The sequence below is a fragment of the Melanotaenia boesemani genome, chromosome 3 (genome assembly GCF_017639745.1).
Source record: "Melanotaenia boesemani isolate fMelBoe1 chromosome 3, fMelBoe1.pri, whole genome shotgun sequence".
NCBI classification, from domain to species: Eukaryota; Metazoa; Chordata; class Actinopteri; order Atheriniformes; family Melanotaeniidae; genus Melanotaenia; species Melanotaenia boesemani.
Window position 1 is genome coordinate 37,767,443 of NC_055684.1, and position 24,946 is coordinate 37,792,388.

The 24,946-nt window shown below is 39.7% G+C and overlaps 2 protein-coding genes across 6 annotated transcripts in view; both read left to right on the plus strand.

Moving 5' to 3' along the window:
- The window catches only part of dnah1 (dynein, axonemal, heavy chain 1), a 28,325-nt gene extending 20,622 nt beyond the window's left edge, over positions 1 to 7,703 (plus strand). For 3 of the 5 annotated variants that reach the window (XM_041980513.1, XM_041980515.1, XM_041980517.1), the window contains 14 exons: positions 24 to 175; positions 288 to 484; positions 583 to 727; positions 1,233 to 1,391; positions 2,535 to 2,666; positions 2,873 to 3,043; positions 3,264 to 3,443; positions 3,660 to 3,836; positions 4,510 to 4,680; positions 4,825 to 4,955; positions 5,856 to 6,000; positions 6,265 to 6,471; positions 6,665 to 6,899; positions 7,314 to 7,703. In XM_041980513.1, coding sequence (XP_041836447.1) covers positions 24 to 175; positions 288 to 484; positions 583 to 727; positions 1,233 to 1,391; positions 2,535 to 2,666; positions 2,873 to 3,043; positions 3,264 to 3,443; positions 3,660 to 3,836; positions 4,510 to 4,680; positions 4,825 to 4,955; positions 5,856 to 6,000; positions 6,265 to 6,471; positions 6,665 to 6,899; positions 7,314 to 7,435 — 2,324 coding nt within the window. In that variant the 3' untranslated portion in view covers positions 7,436 to 7,703. Of the gene's footprint in view, positions 1 to 23; positions 176 to 287; positions 485 to 582; positions 728 to 1,232; positions 1,392 to 2,534; positions 2,667 to 2,872; positions 3,044 to 3,263; positions 3,444 to 3,659; positions 3,837 to 4,269; positions 4,283 to 4,509; positions 4,681 to 4,824; positions 4,956 to 5,855; positions 6,001 to 6,264; positions 6,472 to 6,664; positions 6,900 to 7,313 lie in introns of those variants that run through there. The other 2 variants (XM_041980514.1, XM_041980516.1) reach the window with 2 other exon arrangements.
- A 45-nt stretch (positions 7,704 to 7,748) lies between these two features.
- mapkapk3 (MAPK activated protein kinase 3) lies at positions 7,749 to 23,808 on the plus strand. Its single transcript, XM_041980519.1, is given in 11 exon segments — positions 7,749 to 8,536; positions 14,665 to 14,721; positions 14,723 to 14,805; positions 16,741 to 16,805; positions 17,138 to 17,217; positions 17,327 to 17,453; positions 17,628 to 17,703; positions 17,798 to 17,922; positions 19,392 to 19,477; positions 19,575 to 19,655; positions 23,017 to 23,808. Coding segments are annotated over 11 exon segments (1,224 nt in total). The 5' UTR covers positions 7,749 to 8,248; the 3' UTR covers positions 23,173 to 23,808.
- Positions 23,809 to 24,946: the final 1,138 nt, after the last annotated feature.

A 24,946-nucleotide genomic window follows, 5' to 3' on the forward strand; every position in this document is an offset into this window, starting at 1 on the left:
TTTACTCCATGTATTTCACACAGAGACAGTAAAGGAGAGAGTCAGCAATATAAATGAGTTTTTCACCTTCAGTCTGTACAGCCGTGTATGCCGCTGCTTGTTTGAGAGACACAGACTCATGTTTGCCTTCCTTCTCTGTGCTCGCATCATGATGAATGAGAACAAGATTGACATGGTGAGCAAACAGCGGTGATGTGGTCATTTATCTTTCTTCTGGAACTCATAAGAAACAGGAGTTTATCTTGTCTATGCACACTTGTTAAATCTACGTTATCCCTTTGTGGCAGATGGAATGGCACTACCTGCTCTCTGGATGTATGCCTGTCCAAGAACTGGCCAATCCAGCAGAAAACTGGCTATCAGACCGCGCCTGGCAGGATATTTTAGGCCTCAGTACTCTTGAAAACTTTAGCAATCTGGCAGAGAGCTTTACCGAACACATGCATGTCTTCAAGAACATTTTTGACAGCAGCGACCCTCACAGGCATGAAAATAATGTTACTGTATATAAACACAAGCACATTTCCATCCGCCGTTTATACTGAGCAGACGTTGTCATTATATAATGATGTTTGTCTAAAGGGAGCCCCTTCCAGGAGAATGGGACACCAGGTTGGACTCATTCCAGAAGCTGCTGATTCTGCGCTGTCTGAGACCTGACTGCCTCATTCAGGGCCTGCAGGACTTTGTGTCTGTTCAGCTAGGACAACGCTTCATTGAGCCTCAGGTGCAGTCCCCCTTTTCAAAGCCCAGTTTTTCTCATTTTTAATTTCATGACTTCTGTTTTAGATTGTAAACCTTTCCCCAAGTGTTTTTCTTCTTTTGAGAATTTGAGACTTTTTGTCAACACGTCTTGCTTATCTTGCCATAAGCTCTGGCAAATTTCTGAAGCTTGCTCCATTTCCATTGCTATGGATGTATCCTGTTTAACTATTTACCATTTATATTTGGTTGATGTGAATTGTTCCCTCACTGTTGTATAAAAGCAGGAATGGCATCACATTTTCCAGATACAATAAAATTACAAAGGGAGATGTACTTGTTTAGCAGGGGCTTGAATAATAACCTTTTAATGATATAAACTACAGCTATTTTTTTTTTCTTTTTCTTTTTGGTGAGGTTGTATCTGTGCAAAGATTTGGCCAAAAAAGCATTTAAAAATAATTAATGTTTACTATAATAGAGTCATACAGAAGCATTTAAAGCTTGTTTCTCTTTCCAACTTTCAACAGACATCAGACCTGTCGGTGATCTTCAAGGAGTCGTCCCGTGTTACTCCCCTCATCCTTGTCCTGTCGCCTGGCAGTGATCCTGCTGCTGACCTCTACAACTTTGCTAAATCCATGCAGTTCTCCAAGAAAATGAGTGTCTTGTCCCTGGGACAAGGCCAGGTCTCTGCCATTCTTTTTCATTGTTGTTGTTTTTTTGTTGTTGTTGTTGGTTTTTTTTTTTATTCTTTTATTCTTTTATTCTTCCAATAGTTACCCCCCCCCAAGGCGGAAATTGTGTTTTCGGCTGCGTTGGTTTGTTTGTCTGTCTGTTAGCAACATAGCTCAAAAAGTAATGGACGGATTTTGAGAAATTTTTCAGGAAATGTCAGAAATGGAATAATGAACAAGTGATTACATTTTGTGGGTGATCCAGATCACTGCCTGCATCCAGGATTTTTTTAAAGGATTCTTTACTATGGGGAGATCGGGATAATTTTGCTATTACAGCTTCTAATTTATCAGATAATGCCCAGAATCATTGGCAAAAACATTACAGTATAACCACATAGTAGATGTTAAATACGCTAACAGCTAAGCCAGATCATCACTATTAGAGAAAATGTGAATTTCTTCAATAACTTAAGACTATTATAGCCATTTGCTTCATCTTGGTGTCTAAGGGTATGTTTCCAGCATAAAGGATTCTAAGTAAGATGTGGCATCTGTTCTGATCATGGAAATATTGATATTAGCTTAAAGTATACATAAGAATGTTGGCATGTAACTGGGTGGACTGTTGGGCCTTTCAGGGTTTATTTCAGGTGAGTGACCCTATGACTTGGCGGAGGTTTGCACTCGCTAAGTGCTTCTAGTTTTTTCTGTGACTGAGCTCCAGGTAACTCACCAAAGGCCATTATACATACCAGATTAATAATTCCAGGGGTTATAATAAGTAAAAGAAAAAAAGCCTAAACCCTCATGTTCGTGTTTTAAAATAACTGCTGGCGAAATGCTGGTAATATTTCCCAGCAGCACACTCATTTTATAAGTGTTAACATTTAACATGTGTTAATAATATTACTGACTGCAATGTGAGTTGAAATCATGTCTCTTCCTAGACTCTATCATCCTGTCCTCAGTTCCTGTTTATGTTGAACTGAATTTGTTTTATGTGCTGTGTCCTACGCAAAAGTACTCCTTAGTCTTATTCCTTAAATAGAATCTAATCAATTTTACCTCTTGGATTACAACCTCAAATCACTGTAGGACTTGACTCCTGCTATTGTCTTCAAAACTGTTTTTTTTCACTGTGGTATGATTCAGGGTCCCTTGGCTGAGGCTATGATGCAAACTGCAATGGAAGGAGGTCAGTGGGTCTTTTTCCAGAACTGTCACCTGGCACCCAGCTGGATGCCCACCCTAGAGAGACTCATTAACAGCATTGACCCAGTAAAGGTTAGCATAAGTGCAAAAACAAGACCACTAATGCAGTATACAGCAACTACAAGCATGCATGTCACAAAAACAGAAACAAACACAACCACTCATTTTTTTTTATACAACTTTGGACAAACCGAAGATACAAAACTTTCTGTTCCCTTTACCGGGTTGAGTTCTTACTTTACTGTAAATGGGAACTGTTTGTTAATCTTCATGTACAGGTACACGAAGACTTCCGCCTGTGGCTCACAAGCATTCCCAGTCACAACTTTCCCGTATCCATTCTCCAGAATGGTTTCAAGATTACGATTGAGCCTCCAATGAGCATCAAGGCCAGCCTGCAGAAAACCTACCTGAGCCTCACCAATGATTTTTTCTCCTCTTCTACCAAGGTCAGCATCTCCCTCTGTCACCCCTCCAATGAGCCTGCTCTGCTCCTTATATTCATTTTAAATTATTTTATTTTCATTTTTTTATTTTAATTTTAATATTTGAATTTATTTTAAAATGTATATCTAGAACATTTAATGTCATTGTTGTGTTATAGCTACATTTTTCATGCGTGTTGCAGCAACTTCAGTTCATTCCTCTACACACATCTTCTCTTTTTAGACGGGAAACTTAAAGTCTTTGCTCCTGCCTCTCTGCCTGTTTCATGGGATTGCTTTGCAGCGAAGAAAGTTCGGCCCTTTGGGCTTCAACATTCCCTATGAGTTCACTGATAACGACCTGAACGTGTGTATCAGTCAGCTAAAAATGTTCCTGGACAAGTACCAAGACATACCGTACAAGGTGATGGATTGAAGGCCTCTGTTTGTATTTAACTCTCTGTTAGCTAGAATAGTTGTGCATGCCAGGTATTTGTAATGCACAATGCTTTTTAAAAAAATATTTCTTGTCACTGGGTATTTGAGGTAAAAAGTGTAAGCAGAAAGTAAGTTCTGGACTCAGTAAGAGAATATGTTTGTTCATTTGTCTGTATCTCCTTTTTGTCCTCCACCTGTCCAGGTTCTAAAATACACTGTTGGGGAGATTAACTATGGCGGACATGTGACAGATGACTGGGACAGACGATGTCTGCTCACTGTGCTGGAAGACTTATTTTGTCCTGCTGTCCTTAGTGCTGATCGTGTCTACTCATCGTCTGGGGTCTGCCGGAAAATAGACTCTAATCTGGATATCAAGGTTAGATAAGCAGAGGAGTATTTAAAAGACTTCTCTGTGCATCAGTTTATACGTAAAGCTGCCTGTGCTTTATAGAGCTAGGCATCAAATATTAAATTATGAGTCTAAGTTAAACACTGTAGGATGACACTCTAAGTACCACAACAGTATTTTTATAATTAAAGCAAAATAATACAGTCAGGTAAACATTATTCACCGCATGATAAGTTAAAAAAAAGAAAAGCAAAACTATGAGACACAAGCAAATAGTTGTCAGAGATGAGGCAGTTAAGATATTTATCAGCTCAGCTACTGCAGTGTTGACCTCAAAGTAGTGATAGCATATTTCAAGATGTCACGTGACATGACTTAAAGCCTTTTGTATGAGTTCATTCTCTAAGAAACTCACAACTACAAAAATGTTTTCCCTGTTCTTGCTGCTTTTGCCCACAAGGACAAATCCAGAGGTAATTTTTTCTGTCTTTCATTACTCAGTTGTATATAAACATAGAACTATTTGCAGTCCTAAATAGGGCTGTGTGTATAGTTTGTAAAAGTCTTAATGTTTCTGATTTAAACACAGATTAATGGTGTTCATATATCTTCACATTTTCTTAAGTGTTTAAATCAAACTGTCAAATTCTCAACTGATCAGCATCTGTGTGACTTCTTGTCATGGTAACTCTGACCCTAGGGGTACTTAGCGTATATCCATGGCTTGCCCATCAAGGATCCCCCAGAGATCTTCGGTCTCCATGACAACGCCACCATCAGCTTTGCCCAGAATGAGACCTTCTCTCTGTTGGATGCCGTGGTTTGTCTCCAGCCTCGAGCTTCATCTGTTGAAAGCAAATCTCTGGAGGAGGTACAGATATAGATGAATAGATTTCCCTGTCTTCTTTCATTTATACCTCTAAATCATGTAATCATATTTACACTAATTTAATACCATCAGAACAGTGCAAGACATGTAATATTTGTCTATGATCTGCCTCTTCTTGAACTGAAGACATTGGAAGAGATTGTGGCGGGCATATCTGAAAAGGTTCCCCAACCATTTAATGTTCAAAAGGTGACTGAAAAGTACCCAGTACTCTATGAGGAGTCCATGAACACAGTTCTCATCCATGAGGTCATCAGGTAAGAGACAATAGGGTAACACTGCATAAGACGGCCATCATAAGTTGTGGGAATTAGAGTGGAATTATGAGGTATTGCCAACACTCTGGGGATCAAATGGATTTACAAGGTTTAGCTGTAAACTCAATTTAGTATTTTAAAAATCCATAAACAGACTAAAATCAATCAAATTTATTTATAAAGCACTTTTACATCCTTTACATTAAAAACAGCAAAAAAGCCATTTTATTCCATCAAGTCCCCCAGACCACAAACCAGAGTCACACATACACACACATACATCACTTATACCCACACATACATATATACACACGCACATACATGTACATAAAATGATGTTCTCTACAGCGCAGTCCTCTCCCTCACCAATCACAGTGGGGGAACTACAACACTGGAATTTTTAAAAACAGACTTTAAGCTGAAAAAAAAATAAAAACAGAATAAATAAATAAAATAAAAAATAAGATTTAACAAGTCAAATAAAATAAGATAAAATAAGACACTAGAAAAATGGAATGAAAACATGGTATAAAAGACTTCTGTTAAATATTAAAAGAAGTTCATTAGTAATGTGAAACTTTTAAATTTGTTAAAAAGCCATTTCTAAATAAAAAGGTTAAAAAAAACTATCCCAAAAATAAACGATTTATCATACTTAAGAGACTTGGAGAGAAATAAATGTAAGTAAGATAGTGATTATGAATAATAATTGGTTAATAGCATTAGCTTATGAAGAATAAAATCATGAAATAAAGCCGGAACACAATGTTTTGAAACTGATAAGAACTGTTTTTTAAATAAAAGTCTATTAAATGTGATTTGTGAATAATCATTTTTTCATTTTTCTTACATTTTACATTGAAAAAAAGACTTTCCGTATCGGTACGTTTTTTCTTTCAGATACAACAAGTTGCTGGTGGTCATTTCTCAGAGTCTCGGTGATGTTGTGCAGGCTCTGAAGGGTTCACTAGTGATGTCCTCAGAACTGGAGCTTATGGCCAACAGCTTATTACACAATATGGTGCCTGACGTGTGGAAAGCCAAGGCAAGACACACACACACACACACCATTTGTTTGATTCTCTGCTGGTATATCTCAACCTCTGAAAACTATTAATGTACCAGACTTTTAAAGAGCTTTATTTGAAAATTATTTCATAATATTGTATATATTTTATTTTCCTGCATTTCTGAATGTTAAATGAAATTTTGAGGCATTTATGTTCCATTCTAATAAATAAATGCCCTGCTTTCTAGGTATAAACTGAGCTATCAGCTACTACTACTTTGTACTGTTCTATTTTTCCAGGCCTACCCATCTCTGAAGCCTCTGGCCTCCTGGGTGTCAGACCTGCTTCAGAGGATTAATTTCCTACAGAGATGGATCTTTAATGGCCCTCCACCTGTCTTTTGGATTAGTGGTTTTTTTTTCCCACAGTCATTTCTCACTGGAACCCTACAGAATTATGCCCGTTGCTCTGGCACCTCTATTGACACAGTTGGATTTGACTTTAAGGTCACTACAACTATTCCTGCCTAACTAACTTAAAACAAAATAATTTATACATCTTATGTACATTGCTACATATTTAGATTGACATAAGCATAAATATTTGTTAGCTCCTTTTAAAGTTGCTCTAAGATATTAGCTTTCCTATGATCATGACCCACTTTCTTCTCCATTCTTTCTCTAATGCTTCCTCCCTTAGGTGAAAGCAAAGTCAGTGTCAGAGATAACAGAAATACCGAGCACTGGCTGCTACATCCATGGTCTATTCCTGGAGGGAGCTCGCTGGGATGACAAAGCAGGTCGGCTCACAGAATCCAGGCCCAAGGAGCTCTACACACAAATGGCCGTCATCTGGTTGATCCCCAAACCCAACCGCAAACGTCCACATTCTGGGGTCTACCTCTGCCCCGTCTACAAAACGCTGAGACGAGCTGGTTAGTACGTACAGGCAATCATCCACAGTGTACAAGACACAGATATGTTAGGACTTAGCTCAGGCGGTGTCACTGAAAATGTGTGGAAAAAGATGAGATGGGCTAGTTCATGCTTGAAACTTTCTGAAACAATGCCTCAGAGTTGTGATTAGGAGTTTAGGTGCTTGCTCAAGTATATGTGTGTACGTCCTCTTAGTGGTTTTATTACTCACCCAGAATAGACTTCAGTTAGTGTTGAGTTTCATGAAGCGTCTGAAAGTGCAGCTCTGTATTTTCCACCCACAACTCAAAGCCAACACTTTATGCTGGCTCATGAGACTCCTCTGAAACACTCAGTGCAAGGATGGAAAATACAAGCAATTTCAAATGTCTTCCATGTCACCAACCTGCTCACCGTTCTTTGTGCTTCTGTAGGGACTCTGACTGCCACCGGCCATTCGACTAATTACGTGTTTGCGGTGGAGCTGCCCACAGATCACAGTCAGAAACACTGGATCAGACGGGGAGCTGCCCTCATCTGTGCACTGGACAGCTAATCACAGCACTCTTTTACATAAATGGATGACATTGGTTCTGGTTGAAGTCATGTGTACTAAAACTAAGCAAGTCAGATTTTTCTTCATGTAATACACCCCTTGGCTTTAAGGATTTATTTTCTTAAACTCGTCCTGTGTAATAAACTGGTGTTAACAATTAAAATATGCAGATGATTTAGTCATCTTTGAATATTTATTTTTAGTGTTCTTCTGCAGAGTTTTTAGTAACATCTCATGATCTGCACGTCCAGGAAATACAGTTACCAGCATTTTCCATTGTTCTCTCTGCTTCATTTTTCCTCCACAGCGTTCACTCGACAGTAAGCTGAGTTTCTGTCCTGCTCCTTTAAGGAAGCAGCACAGCCAGTTGAGAAATATGACTTAACCAGAAGGGGTGGTGCTTAAGCAAACTGTGACACTGACTGGCCATGTGAATTCAACCGGGACTCCGGATCAGCAGAGTCAACAGATGATCCGGGTGCTGGCCCTTCAAGAAATCTAACAGCGTTTTCATTTTCATTTTAATCTAATGTGTTTAGATTCCTTTGAGTTTTGGTAAACTTGATTTTAAAAAGCATTCAGAATAAACTACAAATGTACCGCGGTTCATCAGTCTAACGAGTGGATCTACTTCGTGGAGGCTTTTATTTATTTTGACTGAAGCTTGGACGCGCTTTGGGACACGCAGATGCGCGTTTAGTGGTCTGTCCCTGAACTTCCCAGCTTTACGCACTTAACCGGAGGGCGGTGGGAGTTGTCGCTTTACTTTGATTGAGTCCTCCTGAGCACCGCTGGTGACAAGTCGGCGTGAACATGCTTCAGAATGGAAGCGGAAAGGAAAAACCGCCAAAGACTGATGGAGCAGAGTCAGACTCTCCGGCTGCCGACCCGAAACCGCAGCCTGACCCCCCCGCCGCTGACAAGAAGGACACCGATACCGAGCTGCCACACTTCGCCATGCCCGCTTATCCCAAACTGGAGATAAAACGCAACGCGGTGACGGACGATTATAAAATCTCCAGTCAGGTTCTGGGCTTGGGAATCAATGGCAAAGTGCTCGAGTGCTTCAATAAGAAGACCGGACAGAAGTGCGCACTGAAGGTATTTAAGTCACCTGATACTAATTACTGTTAGAGAAACTATGCTGGAGCACTCCCACAGGTCTGTTTACACCCTCTAGTCGCGTAATAACATACTTATTAGTATTATATTTTCCAGTCTTGGGGAATTAACCTCTGACTCAGTTTTTGGTGCTAAAACTTGTCAGTTTAACCTATAATAACAAGTATGGGCGGGTGTTAAAATATGATCAGTTCCTCTCAAATATTAGAAGTTATACCAGTCTTTCAAATATAAACACTGCCTGAAACTATTCCTTTGTGTGCCATCTTGATATTTTTATACATCTTACAATAGAAATAATTGATCCATATGTTTATAATAGAACAGTATGAACTAGAAACTTGCTAATGAATCATACACGTTTTTATATTTGGCTTTTAATTTGTTTACAGAGATTGACATTGTGGTGTTCAAGGATTACACAACAAAACCTATTTTTGTGATGCTAAATAATTAATTTATGGTGCCAGGGTCAGTCTGCATGTGGGTGTTTCTAGAAGATTCATAAACACCCAGATTATGCTTTTCAGGCCCTTACTCTCAGACATACACTCTAACATGTTACACTTATTTAAAGTGACACATGGGTTGGGATGAGGATACCTTATTCTGCGAGCAGTGGAAACTTAAGCACACCCCATCACAGACGCATACACCCACGTGCACGGGTCATTTGGCTGTCACCTGTCACCACCGGGCCACAGACCCGGAGATTTGCAGGCTTATAGTAATCCATCTGGATCTGAGTTGTCAAACCAGGCAGCGGCAGTGTCAAGCAGAGCTGTGACACTGGGTGGAAGGAGGGGAAAATGATGAAACAGGGAGATAAACTGCAGCAGAAAATGGGAAGTCAACCAAAAGATGAAAAGCTAAAGGTGACAAGATGCTTGATAGCATCATGTCAGAGTGGCTGAGAGTAGAAAATGATTGCTACCCAGAAATACTGCAGAGGGGGAGATAAGAAACTTTAATGCGCTTGATGAACTGAATCTGAGATTATTCTCCTTTTAAAACAGTGATTTGTTTACTGCACCACAGCCCAAGATATTTTTCTGAAGGTACTTGAATTCTGCTATCATCATGTAGCTTTTGACTTTATCATTACAGAGTTGGCTGGTGCTTAATAAACTTCTGTCAAGGAAACGCCACAAAACCAACCCATTCACTTTCTGAAGAACCTGTTCACAGGTGCCAGAAGCAGCAAAGAGGAACACTGTTATTCCTGTAGTAGATCTCTCTCTGATCGGTGTGTTTTGCTTTGGTCGAGGACTCAGACCATCCTGTCAGCTCATGTTTCATTTGCTCTGACAGAATTTGTGTAGCGCCCCTCATCGAGCTGTGCTCAGGTCAGGCCAGTCAAAGTCGTTCATATCTGGCGTAACGGGCGGACTGGAGATAATGAATCTGTGCAGAGGGAGCACGACATGCAGCTCAATGTCACACATTTCTGCTTGTCTATCAAACTGCTGCCAGAGGCATTTTGGTTTGCACCTGTTGGTAACTCCCCTTGAAATTTGGAAATGAACTGTGTAGTTAGTTACTGGCTAATTCTCAATTAGCACATTTGTTTGAACTGGACTGAGACTGAGATGTTTTAGTGTGCATATAGAGTCTTCCATCCATCCGTACTTTCATTTTCCTCCACTTATCCAAGCTCGGGTTGCAGAGGCAACATTTTCAGGAGCAAGACCCAGGCACCCCACTCCCCAGCAGCTCTCTCCAGCTCCTCCATAGGGATGTATAACCCTTCCAGCGAGACCTGGATCCGTCCCGGGTCCCTCTCCAAGTGTCTCTAAGGGGAGACGAAAAGGGTGCATCAGATACCCAAACCACCTCAGCTGACTCCCTTCAATACAGAGGAGCAGCAGCTCCATGCCAAGCTCCCTTAGGACCCTCATTCAGTAATCTTATACTTTTAATATTGTTTTAAATTTCATCTAATGAATGAAATTTAGAATGTGCATTAGTACAAAAAAATCTGAAACATTCATGGGTCAGTTATACACAGAGGTATTTTTTTCATTTATTTCTAACAAAAAATAACATAGAATAAATAAGAATTAACTGTTGATAAATCCCACATGCTCCAAACCACCACCCCCATACTTGTTCATGTTTATTTACACTGAAAAAATGCCCTCAATTATCCATATATAGCAACAACACACCCCTTTTAGAAATCACATGAAAATAGCTTGTGTGTCTTTTCCAGAGTAATGGAGAGGAGAGGAGAGGAAGGGTGGCGAAGAAAACTCAGTTCACTCATTCAAGTCCTGCTAACATTTATTTATAAGGCAACACAAAGTTTTAGTTTAAAAGTGCCCTCATACGATGCACTGTCTTCCAGAAAGAAAAGCAAAAATGGTTTAACTAACAAAAGAAAAAAGATTAATTGCTGCACAAGAGAAGGGAGTACAGTTAATGATTTAGGGTCAAATTGTGTATTTAGTTTCTCTTAAACAGCGGTCCTAAGTAACTGTGTAGCTCTAACAGGACTGTCTTTGGGAAGCAGTATCTGTACCCTCACCAAGCAGATCAGAGCCACGCACAGTTTCAAGATCTTCTCATAGAGGCAGGTCAGCCATGGCAAGTTTTCAAATACTTGTCTCTCACAGGTGTCTTGTGTGTGTTTTTGACATAAATTAGGCTGCACATGTTTTTCAAACTAACTACTAACTGAGTAATCATTATTTTGAGGAGCTGAAGAGCGTATGTGGATGTTTAAACTGTCTGCTGTGACACCAGTAATGCCTTCCATTTCTCTAGATTTTGGGTTTAAATATGTGTTTATATTCACTCACATTCCAAAGTATGATTATTATCAGGAAACTCCACCACAGAATCTCCCCAGAGACACAGCCGCAGACTTTCTCTAAGTCCACAAAGCATATGTAGACTGGATGGTCAAACTCCAATGGACTCCTCACAAGATCTGGTCCACAGTTTAATGACCTGAACGAAACCCACACTGTGGAGTAAGCTGTCCCAGGGAGGATCACCATCGTAGTTCTCCACCAAGATAAGATGGGGATTCTGTGGAGGAGGCATATACAGCCATTTAAGCTTATTTATAACTTTCCTTATGTTTTTTTAACCTCTAGAAACAAATAGATGGCAATATGAAACAATCAAGAGTTTCATATGTGGGTACAGTAAAGAGTTGTCCCAGCTCACTGGGTTTTAATGAAGTGTTGCTCTAAGCACTAAATGTATGGGTGGATATAGGTTTAATCTACTTTGCAGCAGAGCTGGCCGCAAGCCATCCCTGTAATGTAATTCAGTTACAGCCATCTTCTAACTTGGATTTGTTGAACTTCTGGACAGGATACAGAGAAAGCCTCTTGTGCACTACCCTCAACTGCTCGTGGTATTAAAGCACAGATCTGACATGTGATTCTTTTATTTGAGCACCTGAAATGTTTTACAGATAAATGTACAGAAAGCTGAGCTGCAGGTTTGTGTTTCAGCTTCCATCCACAGTAATAATTTCCTTATAATGTGTCTAAGAAAAACTTTGGAGGATTGCATGGAAAAGATCTCTTTTTGAAAAGCTACTGTCAGACTGTACACATGCTTCCCTGCTGCAGCTTGTGCTGCTGCAGTAAGCAATCATTAGAAGTTTGTGTGTTGAGGTTCAAATCATGTCAATCTTTATTTATATAGCACTTTCGCATACCAAACCCTAACCCTAAACAACAATAAAATAAACAATAAAACAGAAAAGATGGGCAAAGCCTGGCCTAACGATCTGGATCTGGAGTTAAAAGCCAATGAAAAAAGACGCCTTTTTAAAAGAGATTTAAATTCATTCAAGGTTCTGGCAGACCTCACAGAAAGAGAGAGACCACTTCAGAGTTTAGGGGCTGCTGAGGTCATTATGCCTCAGGAGATCTGACATTTTGAATATCCACACTGGTGTTTTAACAGAACAGGACTTGTGTTTCTGCACTACGACGTAGTTGTGGAAAATTGTGCCTAATAATGTTAAGGTGGTTTTCTGCCTGGATTTGAAACTGTTTGCTGGGTTTTAACACCTGCGATCAGGGGTTTTTAACATTTCCATGATGAAAGAATTCAGTCTAAAGATAGGAGTCAGATTGTCTGTTACTTCTGCTCAGCTACTTTGACATATGCCACTTTCTAAACACCTTGGCTGTAGACTTTATGAGCAGTGCTTTATTGATGGAAGGTTGTAAAGATAAACCACATTTTTATGATGTATACAAGCTCACTAATATCCACTAATATTTATTAGAGTGTAAACATCTTAGAGCGTTTGAAGTGTGTGTGTGTGAAAAAGCAGGTTCTAGTGAGGTGTAATTAGCCTTACTGGTCACTTTCAGGTGAATGTGTGTCTCTCAGTGTGTGTTAAGCGTCTATGAACACATTTTGGATGGCTTTAAGTGGATGTAGTTGATTGGTTTATGTGCTCAAACAGGACCAGGGTTCATGGGAAGATTAGCTGTCTCATTCTCTCAGTCCTTCGCCTGTCTCACCTGTGTGCTTTCTGTGTCTGTTTAATCCTCTTTTATTGTCGCCAGTTCTGTTTCTCTGCAGGAAATTAAGGTAACCAGCTCCCATGGTGTCTGCACAGATTGGTGTCATTAAACTGTAAAAGACACACAGAAATAAACCCGCCCACTGCTTCGCTTAAGTCAAGTTTAGTGGGTGAGATTTAACAAAATGGGCATGTATTAGTTTATCAGACAAGTTAAGTCAGCGGAAACCCTCAACTTCTACTTTCAGCACCCTGGTGTTTTCTGGTACTCCTCACTTCCTCTTTAACTTTGGTCAGCTGAATGATGGCGGCAACATTTAGAAGCTGTTCTTCCTACATTTAAGGTTTCCTGGAAACTTTATTCTTTATCGACCAGCTGAACCTGAATTTCTAAAAGCATTTGTTTTTAGTTTGAAGGCTTTTTTTTTTCCTAGAGCAGAGAACACAGATGGGAACATGAAAAACAGAACATGCTGGGAAGTGATGTGTGGTAAATGTCAGTTGGACGGGAATTGAACCCACAACTCATTGCTGGTTCATCTTAAAGTCGTCTCTAGCACAACTCAGATTTATAAAGCATGTCTGTCACGGGTCAGCGAGTCAACCTGTGTGTGTGTGTGTGTGTGTATTTTAGACTTCCTGGTCGGCCTTGTGAACAGCAACAAATTAGTCCAACACTGTCACCTCCTAAAATACACTCTGACTGCATGTTATGTCAAAGTCTTCCACCAGCTCGGCGTGTGCGCATGCACACGTGAGCACATGTCCTGCTTGTGTCAGATCCGTCCTGCTGTTTGGGCAGCTGGTTATAAAAGCTAAACATAAACGTGTGCTCGGCTTACACACAGCGCAGCTGTGATAAACAGTCAAATGTTATATTGTTATTTTATTTAATTATCACAACCTCTATGATGCTTTTCTGTTACTGTCCAAGGGTCACATTTCATTTATTTATTTATAGCAGAAGGCTTTTATATGAGAGCAATATCTGGCAGGTTTCTGTGTATTTTAGTGGTTTAATGCCCTTCAGATAGCTCAAGCTGATATTTCCAGTATTTATAGTTGGGCCACTATTTTACATCAGATACTTTTCTTCTAATTCACTTCATCCAGTTAATCCAGACTAATCTAACTTCCTCTTATTTCCTTGTTTACCCAGTTGTTTGCTTTGTTTTGGTTAAATGTTCATAATAGTGTTCTGTAGTTTAGATGGATGTCTTTAAATGACTTCTTTGGTTAAATTAACATTGAAATGCTAGGATATAACATCAGGAAACGGTGAATGGAGAAGTTGGGACCAAAACATAAACAGACGTAATATTATGTTCCTGCTCTGTTATATAATAGAATGGAATAGAATAGAAATACTTTATTAATCCCTTTGGAGAGTCCTCAGGGAAATTTGGGTAATATATATAATAATAGTAATATAATACAGAAACCTTGTAATAACTAATGCAGTAAGTTAGATTTCTAATTACAACTTGCTCTAAATCTTTATTTGGACTCTAGAATAAAACATAATTATATATGCAAAATAGTCATTCAGCTCATGAGTCATAGACGACATCAAACAAGTCTTAATGGTTCCTTGATTTTATATCCACAGATCCTCTACGACAGCCCCAAGGCGAGAAGAGAGGTGGAGCTGCATTGGCGAGTGTCGGGGGGGGCCGTACATCGTTCGCATTCTGAGCCTTTATGAGAACATGCATCACGGGAAGAAGTGTCTGCTCATCATCATGGAGTGGTAGGATGGATGGATGGAAGGATGGATGGATGGATGGATGGATGGATGGATGGATGGATGGATGGATGGATGGATAGTTTGTATTACTAAGAGTTCATTTGTCGCTACATCCCATATTATTTACTCATCTGATATATAGCTAGCATCTGTTATCTTGTGATTTCATTACTTTTTGGAAAAAAAAGACTTGATGGAACTTCTTCTAATTATTTGACACAAACCATTTGTGGGTATTAGCTGAACATCACAGGAAGGCGTGGAAGAGAAACCAGTCTGAAAGACTGTGTGGGCAAATCACATCAGTCATATCATTAGTGGCTACAGAGAAGCCAGAGAAATCTCTGTAAGCATGTTTAAACTGAAAATAATATTAAACGTCTATGATATTTGTGCCTTCAGGCAGGACAAAAACAGACACAATTCTGGAGTAGAAATCATTCTTTGGGTTCAAAAACACTCCTCATAACCAAATGCAAGTTAAAGGTCTATGATGAAAGGGAAAAGTATGCAGGAGCAGGACGTCCTGTGGTTTAGCAAAGAAAGATCTGGTAATCACAGACAACCTTCTCTGAGCCAGAGAGCAGAGGAATGATCCAGTCTGATCGTATGATAAAGCATCTCTGATGGTATCAGGTGCAAGATAAATGCCATTCTGCATGTGTTATAACGACATGGCTGCATTTGACATGTTATCTTTATACGATTCAGCTATACATTAGCTTAAAATGAAGGGCAAACAATGGCATTTTACACAGCATCCAAACTACGTTGTGTTTGTAGATCGCTGTTCTGTTTTCACAGTTTTCCACTTGATTTTTCCCTTTTTCTTTGTGACAAATAAAGAGCAGAAGTTCAGCAGTGAGTAGAGGTTTGCACCACGCCCGCATGTTTTCCAGCACTGTCAAAAGTCATTACTGTTTATGACACTTTAAATACACAGAAAGGTAGAACTGTTGCTGTTTCATGTTCGATTTTAAGAACCACGGCCTTCCTGTAGGAAGAAGGTTATTTTCAGATCTATGGGATGGTTCATGCATCATTTTCTGTTTGATAGAGGAAATTCTGACAGGCTGTTGAGGAAGCTCAAGGTCAGACAGAGATGTTGGCGCAGATGATGACAAGACACAGACGGGTTTCTATCCAGACTTCATGTGTCATGACAAACTTTATAGTAGTGAAAGCTTGACATCTTGTATTTTTGTCTTATGACACATGCTTGTATTTGAACTTTGTCCTTTTTATTGCCTCTGTTGTGAGTGGAAAAAAAATCCTGATAATGCAGAGAAGAGGTGCACTACAGAGAGCAGCTGACGGGAAATGACTGTTCATGGAAATTTTAAATACTTTTATTTTCACAGCAGTTATTTATGTTGTTGTGTGTGCAGTGGCCTCGTTAGTGTGTGTGTTTGTGTGTGTGTGTGTGCTCAGGCAATGAGAGATTGACTGTTGTTTCCTGTGTGAATGTAAGTCAGAGGACAGTGGTGGAGCCCCATGCATATAGTCAGTTTAGCACACATACTCACTCACATTTCACAAAAAGTACACTCTTACGTAATGCACACAAATCCAGCCGGAAATGAGCACAAACACTTTTTCTTAGGAACAAAAGGGAGAGTTTCAGGTGTCTGTGGCTGCCCTGTGATGCCTGAGCAAGAAAAGACATCTGATTGAAGCCTGTTCCTTTCGGTATCACCGAACAGGCCTCAGCCTTTAACTCAGTGTCTTTTAAATTTCAATATGACTTAACTTTGCATCACTTCTCTTAACATCTGCTCAGAGCGAGCTGTGAAAAAGACAGCTTCTGCTCAAATCAGATTTCATGTCATTAGACAGTTAGCGCTGCAATATATGCATATCTTAAGTCACACTTTCAGGTTACAAATAACATCCATACACACTTGGTACGCCAACATTTATCTGTTTCTGTCTGTCCAGCATGGAGGGCGGAGAGTTGTTCAGCAGAATCCAGGCCAGAGGAGACCAGGCCTTCACTGAAAAAGGTGAGGACATGTGGAAGGATGGAGTGTGTGGCAAACGCTCAGTGGCATAGGACACACGTCTCAGACAGGAAAAGACAAAGTAAACTGGTTTCAGCCGATTGAACAGCTATAAATTTAGATTTCATAGAAACGCTTTGCACTTTTTTTAGAAGCTTCTAAATATATTGAATCATCTCAGACATTAAATTATCATTGAATGAGAATGCCACAAAAATGCTCTTCAGAGAGGAGACTGAGGTGTTGGAAGAGGGAACGGAAACGTTCGGTTGTCCTTCTTATCGTATATTGGAACTGTTTCTGGTTTGAGAGAATGTGTTAATGTTTCCTCCCAGAGGCATCTGAGATTATGAGGGACATCAGCACAGCCATCGAATTTCTCCATAACATGAACATCGCACACAGAGACGTCAAGGTGCACAAAGCTTGTGTTCAGCACACAAATGATTAAACACATGATGACTTCTGGCTATTTTGGGGAAATTTAAACACACACATTTTCCTTCCTCTGCTTCCATCTCCAGCCAGAGAACCTGCTGTATACAAATAAAGATAAAAATGGGGTCCTCAAACTGACAGACTTTGGCTTTGCTAAGGAGACAACGCTGCATAACCCTTTGCAGACCCCCTGTTATACACCGTACTATGTGGGTAAGCTGATTTGTGTCATTGTCCTGACATGTGACTTGAGGGCTGAAAAAAAAATTGTTACGTTTTAGTGAAAAGAAAATAAACCGAAATATATTGAGTCATTTTCTTTCTTGCTAATCTTAAATTGTGTATTTCCTGTGTGTGTGTCTGTGTGTGTGCATTATCACTGATAAGCTCCGGAAGTTTTAGGTCCAGAGAAGTATGACAAGTCATGCGACATGTGGTCTCTGGGTGTCATCATGTACATCCTGTGAGTATTGAGTGTGTTTTTGGATAAAACATTGGGCTATGACATGCTCTATGACGTAACTTTTTTCTCTTCTGCGCTGTGTTTGTTACTGCAGGTTGTGTGGCTTCCCTCCATTTTACTCCAACACAGGTCAAGCTATTTCTCCGGGGATGAAGAGGAGAATTAGGATGGGCCAGTATGAGTTTCCTAATCCAGAATGGTCTGAGGTGTCGCAGGAAGGTGAGAAACCCAAACACACATAAACTCAGTTAACAGGAAAACTGCTCATTTTAAGACTCTACATTGATCTGGAGGTCTAACCCTGGCTCTGTGATAATTACATTACAAAACATAAATTAGAGGAAGAAGACAAACAAAATCAGTCTCCTTGGCTACAAACAACAGAGAAATAGAGACTAGTCTGGGAATTCCTTTTAACTGAAGTTTTAATGTCTGATGTTTGCCATGTTTGTGTCATCTGAGAAACATGTTTAGGGGAAAAAATAAAAATACCAGAAGCAAACTATTTTTCCAAGTCCGTGGAAGGATAATTTTCTTTCTTGATTCTGTTTCCATCAAGTTTTTCCAAAGTGCGTCAGAAAACCTGGTAACACAGACGCTAAGACTGTCAGTGATGAAGACGATGCAAAATATTAAGTGTCTACTGTCTGTACGTAGCTCATCATCAACTTCTGTAACAGATGTAACCCACCACCACCTTTTCTGTACTGATAACTGGAGAACTTGGTCTGTTTGCAGCATATTTCCTATAGTACCATAAAACAGACCTGTGGGTGGTGGCTTGAATTGTTTACTCCCTAACAAGCGTGATTCACACCTGTCAACAACTCCCATCGGAAAACATTCACTTCCTCATCTGATGGTTGATTAGTTTGGTTCTACAGCAACACCACGTGTTCTGAAGACAGCTGCGTTTAATGTTCTTCTCAATCATTAATATGTGGTTAGGGAATTGTTTTAGTATAACAACCAATATGTCAAGCATCCCTCTAGCCAGAGGCTGCGCCAAACAAGCCACCAAGAAGATAATGTTATTACTGAGGGAAGGAAAAAAGGGTGCTTTGGGCAGATGATGTGCAAAGTTTTCTGTAGGAGGAAACATCTCCTCTACTTAGAAAGGAAAATAATTGTACATATTCTGCAAAATATTATTAAATTAAATAAGTTGCATGCTTCATTGTGAAGGATGCAACTTGAGAAAGTCTACCAAAGTGGACATGACCTTTTGGTGAACATGTATGACCATAAACAGGAAACCCTGTCAGTGCACTGACTGGCTGCAGGCTTACTGTTTGACCTAGTAATGTTGATATATTCTCATAAAGAAAACCTCAGTGAGGTTATCTTCATGCGAAATCAGCTAAACCTGTCATACAGTCTTATTCACTTCCCACACCCACTCACCTCATCACATTCTCTGCTTTTCTAGTTTTAGTTTTGGAAAGACAGCGGGTACTCTTGCCTTAACCCCTTACGGAAATCAGCTGGTGTCATCCTCTTGGCCAACAATGACAAAACATGACTCTGCACACATTTTCATAAACATGTCTTTTTGTCCACTCTTTGCTGCCCCTAATCCAACTTGCTCTGCAAGTAGGTCACACTGATGAAACGATAAGCTTCAGGATATTCAGTATTTCCACATCTGTGTCTTGCTGCTACTAAAGTTTCCATCTTTGCTCTGTCAGCTAAAGATTTGATCCACCAGCTACTGAAGACAGACCCTAACGAGAGAATGACCATCACTCAATTTACCAACCACCCCTGGATCAATGTAAGTATCTCTATATAATCAGGAAGGTAACTTGTCCTGTTTCCATTCATCTCAGTGCCTTCATCTGGTTGTGTGTTTGTGCCATTCTGCACTGCAGCAGTCCATGGTGGTTCCCTCCACTCCACTCCACACAACCAGGGTCCTGACTGAAGATAGAGAGATGTGGGAGGACGTGAAGGTCAGAAGCACAACAACACCGACCCCATCTGGTCCCATGTTGCCATTACAACATGTTTGACTTGAGTCAGTGGTGCAGTAGCTGAATTATCCCAACTTTTAGCTTTGTGTGGGGGCAACCTGGATCCTTTATTTAACAGAAAACAGGAAAATCTATCACTCGGTCACTAAATTAGCAAGAAGTTCTCTTTAAATTTTGCATCTCACAAATTCAACCTGATTAAATAAAAATGTTTTCATCTCATCAACTTTCTCCCACAACAATAAAAAGATCCTCCACAGCCACATGTGATTTATGCAAATGTTAATATTTGTAAAATCAAGACCCTTTAATGACAGTAATTATCCCCTTCACTAAATGAACAAAACAAAATTCAAGTTAGATTTTATACCTACCATGATGATCCCTAAAGTGCCACTAGGGGGCAGAAGTGTTCCCAGTAGCAGGAGTAAGTCCTGTTCAACATTTAACACACACTTGAGCACCAAGATACTCATCTGCTGTGTCCCTTTCCTTCCAACTCTTCCTTTCTAATCTGTAGGAAATAAAAAGGCAGTTTTATCGCATCAAAGTCACTTTCAGGTTAATTCCACCAATTTTAACAAAATCTTGCCATTGAGCAATTACACTTTTTTTTACAGTGTCTGACATAAATGCCTAAACTCTGTTCAAACCTGGATGGATAAAAAAGTTTTTCCAACTCATTTAAGACAAAAACTGAAATTCTTATTTTTGTGCCTAAAAACATAAAACTCTAATAATAGAAACTCTTCCACTGGCCTCTTATTCCAAGTCTTCCATCAGGAATCTTGGGGTAAATTGAGATGGTCACATTTAGTGTCTCTGGAAGAGAACTAGAAATTATTATTCATACTTTTGTTTCTTGGAGACTGGATTACTGTAACTCATTAGTCACCGGCCTAAAGAAAGCGTCATTGGACCGTCTGCGTGTCCTTCCGCTACTTGTCTGGCTTCATTGGCTCCCCATCCACTCCACAGGACACTTCCAGGTCTTGGTCCTCACTTATATGGCTGAAATTGGTCAACCCCCATCTGTATGTCCCCAGCAGGTCCCTATGGTCATGTGACCAGGGCCTTCTGGTTGTGCCTTCTCTGCCTTTTAGTTTGACGTTTGCAGACTCTGTGGAGCTTTTTAAAAAGCAGCTAAAACCATCTTTTTACAACTGCTTTTACCAAAATATTCTGTCGTACAGACATTGAATGTTTTTAGTTTTTTTTCTGTACAGCACTTTGTGATCACTATCTTGAAAGGTGCTTTATAAATAAAGTTTTATTGACATACTTAAAGGATGAACAGAATTGCACATTCTTTCTTAACAACTGTTTGTGCAAGCTTGCAGTGATAAGGTGTGAAAAGACCGCGATACACACACACAATGTGCTTCTGTTCTGTTCTGCAATGAGCTGTGTTGTGTAAAAAACATAAGAAAAAAAGAGGGTGGAATATTTCCACATAGGCTGTAAATAAATGGATCTGAAACTTTTTCTTGACCTCAGCTAGCAGCACCAAGCGCTTTCACTCAGCTCATAAAGGTTCTCTGACCTATCCTCCCCCGTCCACCTCTACTTATTCTCCCTTTTTACAAATTATTTAGAGACTACTGTGTGATATGTAGCAGACCTTAATATAATAGTTTAATTCCCTTTTCTTTCCAGCTGGATAAGACTGATAAAAGAAAGAAAACCTCCAGTCGATTCCCTCGTGGTAAAACATCTTGATAGAACTTGCCTGATGAGCAACAAGTAATGAAGTTGGTCAGTTGGCATGTCTGTACCTCACTTAATAACACTAATCTTATTGCTATTATTTTTAAACCAATACAAAAAGCTGTTTAAATCCAAATGAAAACACATCAATCTAGTCAGGTACAACAGCAACAACAAACAGAAAAGAAGAAAAAAGTCATTTAGATTCATACTTGGCGCAATAACCTGGTAATAATGTAGTAATGGAGGATACTGCATTACCACTTGAGGATAGAGATGTCACGATTACTTAATTTCACAATTAATCGCGGTATTAAATACCACGATTATTTATTTATTTGTTCGTTTGTTTGTTTATTTATTTATTTTTTACTTGTCCTGTCCAGCAGCAGAATGATGGTCTGGCTGCTGTGTTGTGCTGAACAAATTTGCTTTGTCAAGCGGAGCTTTGTGTATATGAGGCCCCTTTTTATAATATAAGTATTATTCTTTATTATTACATTTGTCTTTCGCTGAATTTACATAATAATGCCGGCCCTGGCAAGGAGATGGGAAACAAGAAAGGGGAAAGTAAACAGAAGGGAAAAAGAGAGCGTATAAAAGAAAAAAGAGAGTGATACACCTGATAGAAAGCAACAGCATCAGCTGTTCAATCTAAACAGGAGAAGCAGACAAGCAGCTGCTACACCTGGAAGGAAACAGAAACCACCTGCAACATCTGCAGGAACAAAAGCTGATAATCATTGAGAACACCTACAAAAAGACAGACAAGCTGAAAAAAAATCATGAATCACAACAACAAAAATATCAGCAACACAAAGAATACATGAACACAGCTGTAGTTGTTGGTGATTAAACCCACAAGACGACACAATGACCCGATCAGCAGGTTAATAAATGTGGAGACAAATTAACAGGATAGTGAACAGTGATCGGGCAAATGCAGCCAGGCCATCACAAAGATCAGAGCTAGTCCAGGGGACCCCCAGGACCCAGGAAGCGCCACAATTAATTAATCACAAAGATTCCTCAGTATTGTAAATAAGGAGGAAAGCAGATTCGGTTCAATCAAAACGCCCAAAACCAGCTTCTCTGGCTGAGATAATACCAAATTCAGATTTTTAAAAAACTGCAAAGTTAGTCAGTAATAACTCTGTTGTGTATATGTCACTGCGTAATAAAACTTGTTAATGCTACAGATTAACCCTTTAGTGGTTGGAGTTTTTTTAAAAAAAGGTTATATTTTGACATCAAGAATTCAAAAAGCTGTAGATTGGAAGAGGTTTGAGATAAGAGCATACAGTAAACGAGACAAATGTTGAAAGTGAACCTGAGTTTATGATGGGAGTAAAGTTCTTTTGCATATTGAATGAGAATTGAAACTTCATCAGCAATGAAAAACTGTTTTGTGCTGCTTTTTCTGTGATCTGCCCTGAATCACTGAGAGCCATGGTATCAGCTCAGTAGGGTGTCTTTCACACTCTTCATTACTCTGCAACTTCAATCCTGATGTCATAAGTCCATGATGTACACATCATTACTACGGGACTATCATCTGCTTATTACTAACATGTTACCAAATTATTACCATCGTAACAGTCTCTAAAACCACCATGCTTCTTGTCTCTTACAGGAGGAGATGACCAGCGCCTTAGCAACCATGCGTGTGGACTATGATCAGGTAAAGATCAAGGATCTCGACACATCCAGCAACCCTCTGCTCAATAAGAGACGCAAAAAGGCTGCTGCAGGGGCCAAGGGGGGGTCCACTGTCTGCCAGAGTCAGTAATACAAGCAGGCCCCTCGGAGGAAAACAAGTCGGACGGCATCAGAGACGAAGAAAAGCAGCTCAGAACAGGGAAGAAAAGTTCATATGTGTTGGAGGCAAATATTTCGAGGTCTGCTAAGAACCTTTGAGAGAATGGACTTGAATGAAATGTTCTCTGAAATAAAGGGACATCATCAGTGATTGCAGCCGTGTTAATGCTGGAGGTTTAAACAACTTCTCAAAACGTGATGCCACCTGTTTCCTGTCAGTGCTAGAAAATACGTCTCGGCTCACTGTTTTTAATCATTTTCAAATATGTGATTTTTAGAGCTTGCCTGATTATAAGAGTGTCTGTGTGCAGACATGAAGTACTCGTAGTGGTCATATTTTGTGTATTTGAATGCTGGATTGCCTGTTTGAAGTCTCATTTGCAACTATGCACAAACAAAGAAACCAACTGTGGACAGACTGTGAAACTCGTTATTGCCTGTGTTGTCTTAATATTGTTGTCTTTCTCTGGTTGCCTTCCTTTCAGGGCTCAAACAGTCTCATACTAACTGTTTTGTTCATAAAATGCAGCCTCTGTATTGACCTACAGTCCATCCTGAGGAACTATTTTTAACTGAAGCGACAATAAAATGAAATCACTCACTATCAAGCAAACTGTTTGACTCTGCGTTCTTTTCCTGCAAACCAGTTCTGTCTCATATAAAAGGTACAACATGAAGGTGCACACGGCCTGAAAGCTTCCTGTCAGAACAAAGAGCTTTACGTAAGCAGACGTGGGGCAACAGTTGGTTGAGCTACATGGATAAGTTGTGACATTTGAGAAATGTCTCAAGCATCTGGCTGTGTTGATGATAATTAGAGGCTGCAGTTTCCCTTTACAATAAAGCACAAGCAAGCAGGTTGTAACACCAGCAAACTCATTTTTGCTATTAATTTGCAATTAATTAAACTTATTAGGTAAAACAGGAGTGCTCTTGTGTAATATGTTTTCTGTCTGAACCCAGGAGATCCTGTCGTGGCAAACAGGCCTTTCAGGCTTTGTTAGGTTGATATAAATAACACAGTGAGGTTATTTGGGACACAGCCATCCGACATGCTACTGAACTCCAAAAGGTCAACATTATTATGTTTAGATTATACGATTAAGACCTTTCCCCTACTTTAATCACATGGTCCTGCAGTATTTAGGGAGTAGGTTAGGAGATCATGAAAGCTACTTTTCCCTGGTGAAAATGTGGGATAGTGATGAGAAGTTGGCATCTGTTTGCTTTTTTGCTGATTCAGAGAGAGAATAAAAGCCTCAATAATGTCTGCAGATAAAATTTTACAGTGTGTTGCAAATCATTTACTTCCTCATGAGGCAACGGTGGTGAGGTTTTTTCCTTTGTTAGAGACAAGCCCAGCAGGGATTACACCACATGTGCAAACCACTACACACCAGTGAGTTGGCGTAACTGTCAGGCAAGTTGTTTGTATAGCACAATCCAATGCTAGAGAGATTCAAATTGCTTTACAGGGACATTAAAACATCACGGCAGGAAATAAGAAACAACGTTTAAAATGAAAACAAAGACCATCAAACTAAAACAGCACGTTAATTAAAACAGGATCAAGTTTAAAAATTCAAGTGTATGAGAAACAGTCCAGATCAAGACTCTAAACAAAACTAGTTCCATGCAGCAGAGAACAGGTGAGTCTTTAACCTGGATCTAAATAAACTGAGTGTTTCAGCTGATCTGAGGCTTTCTGGGAGTTTGTTCCAGACATGTGGAGCATAGAAGCTGAA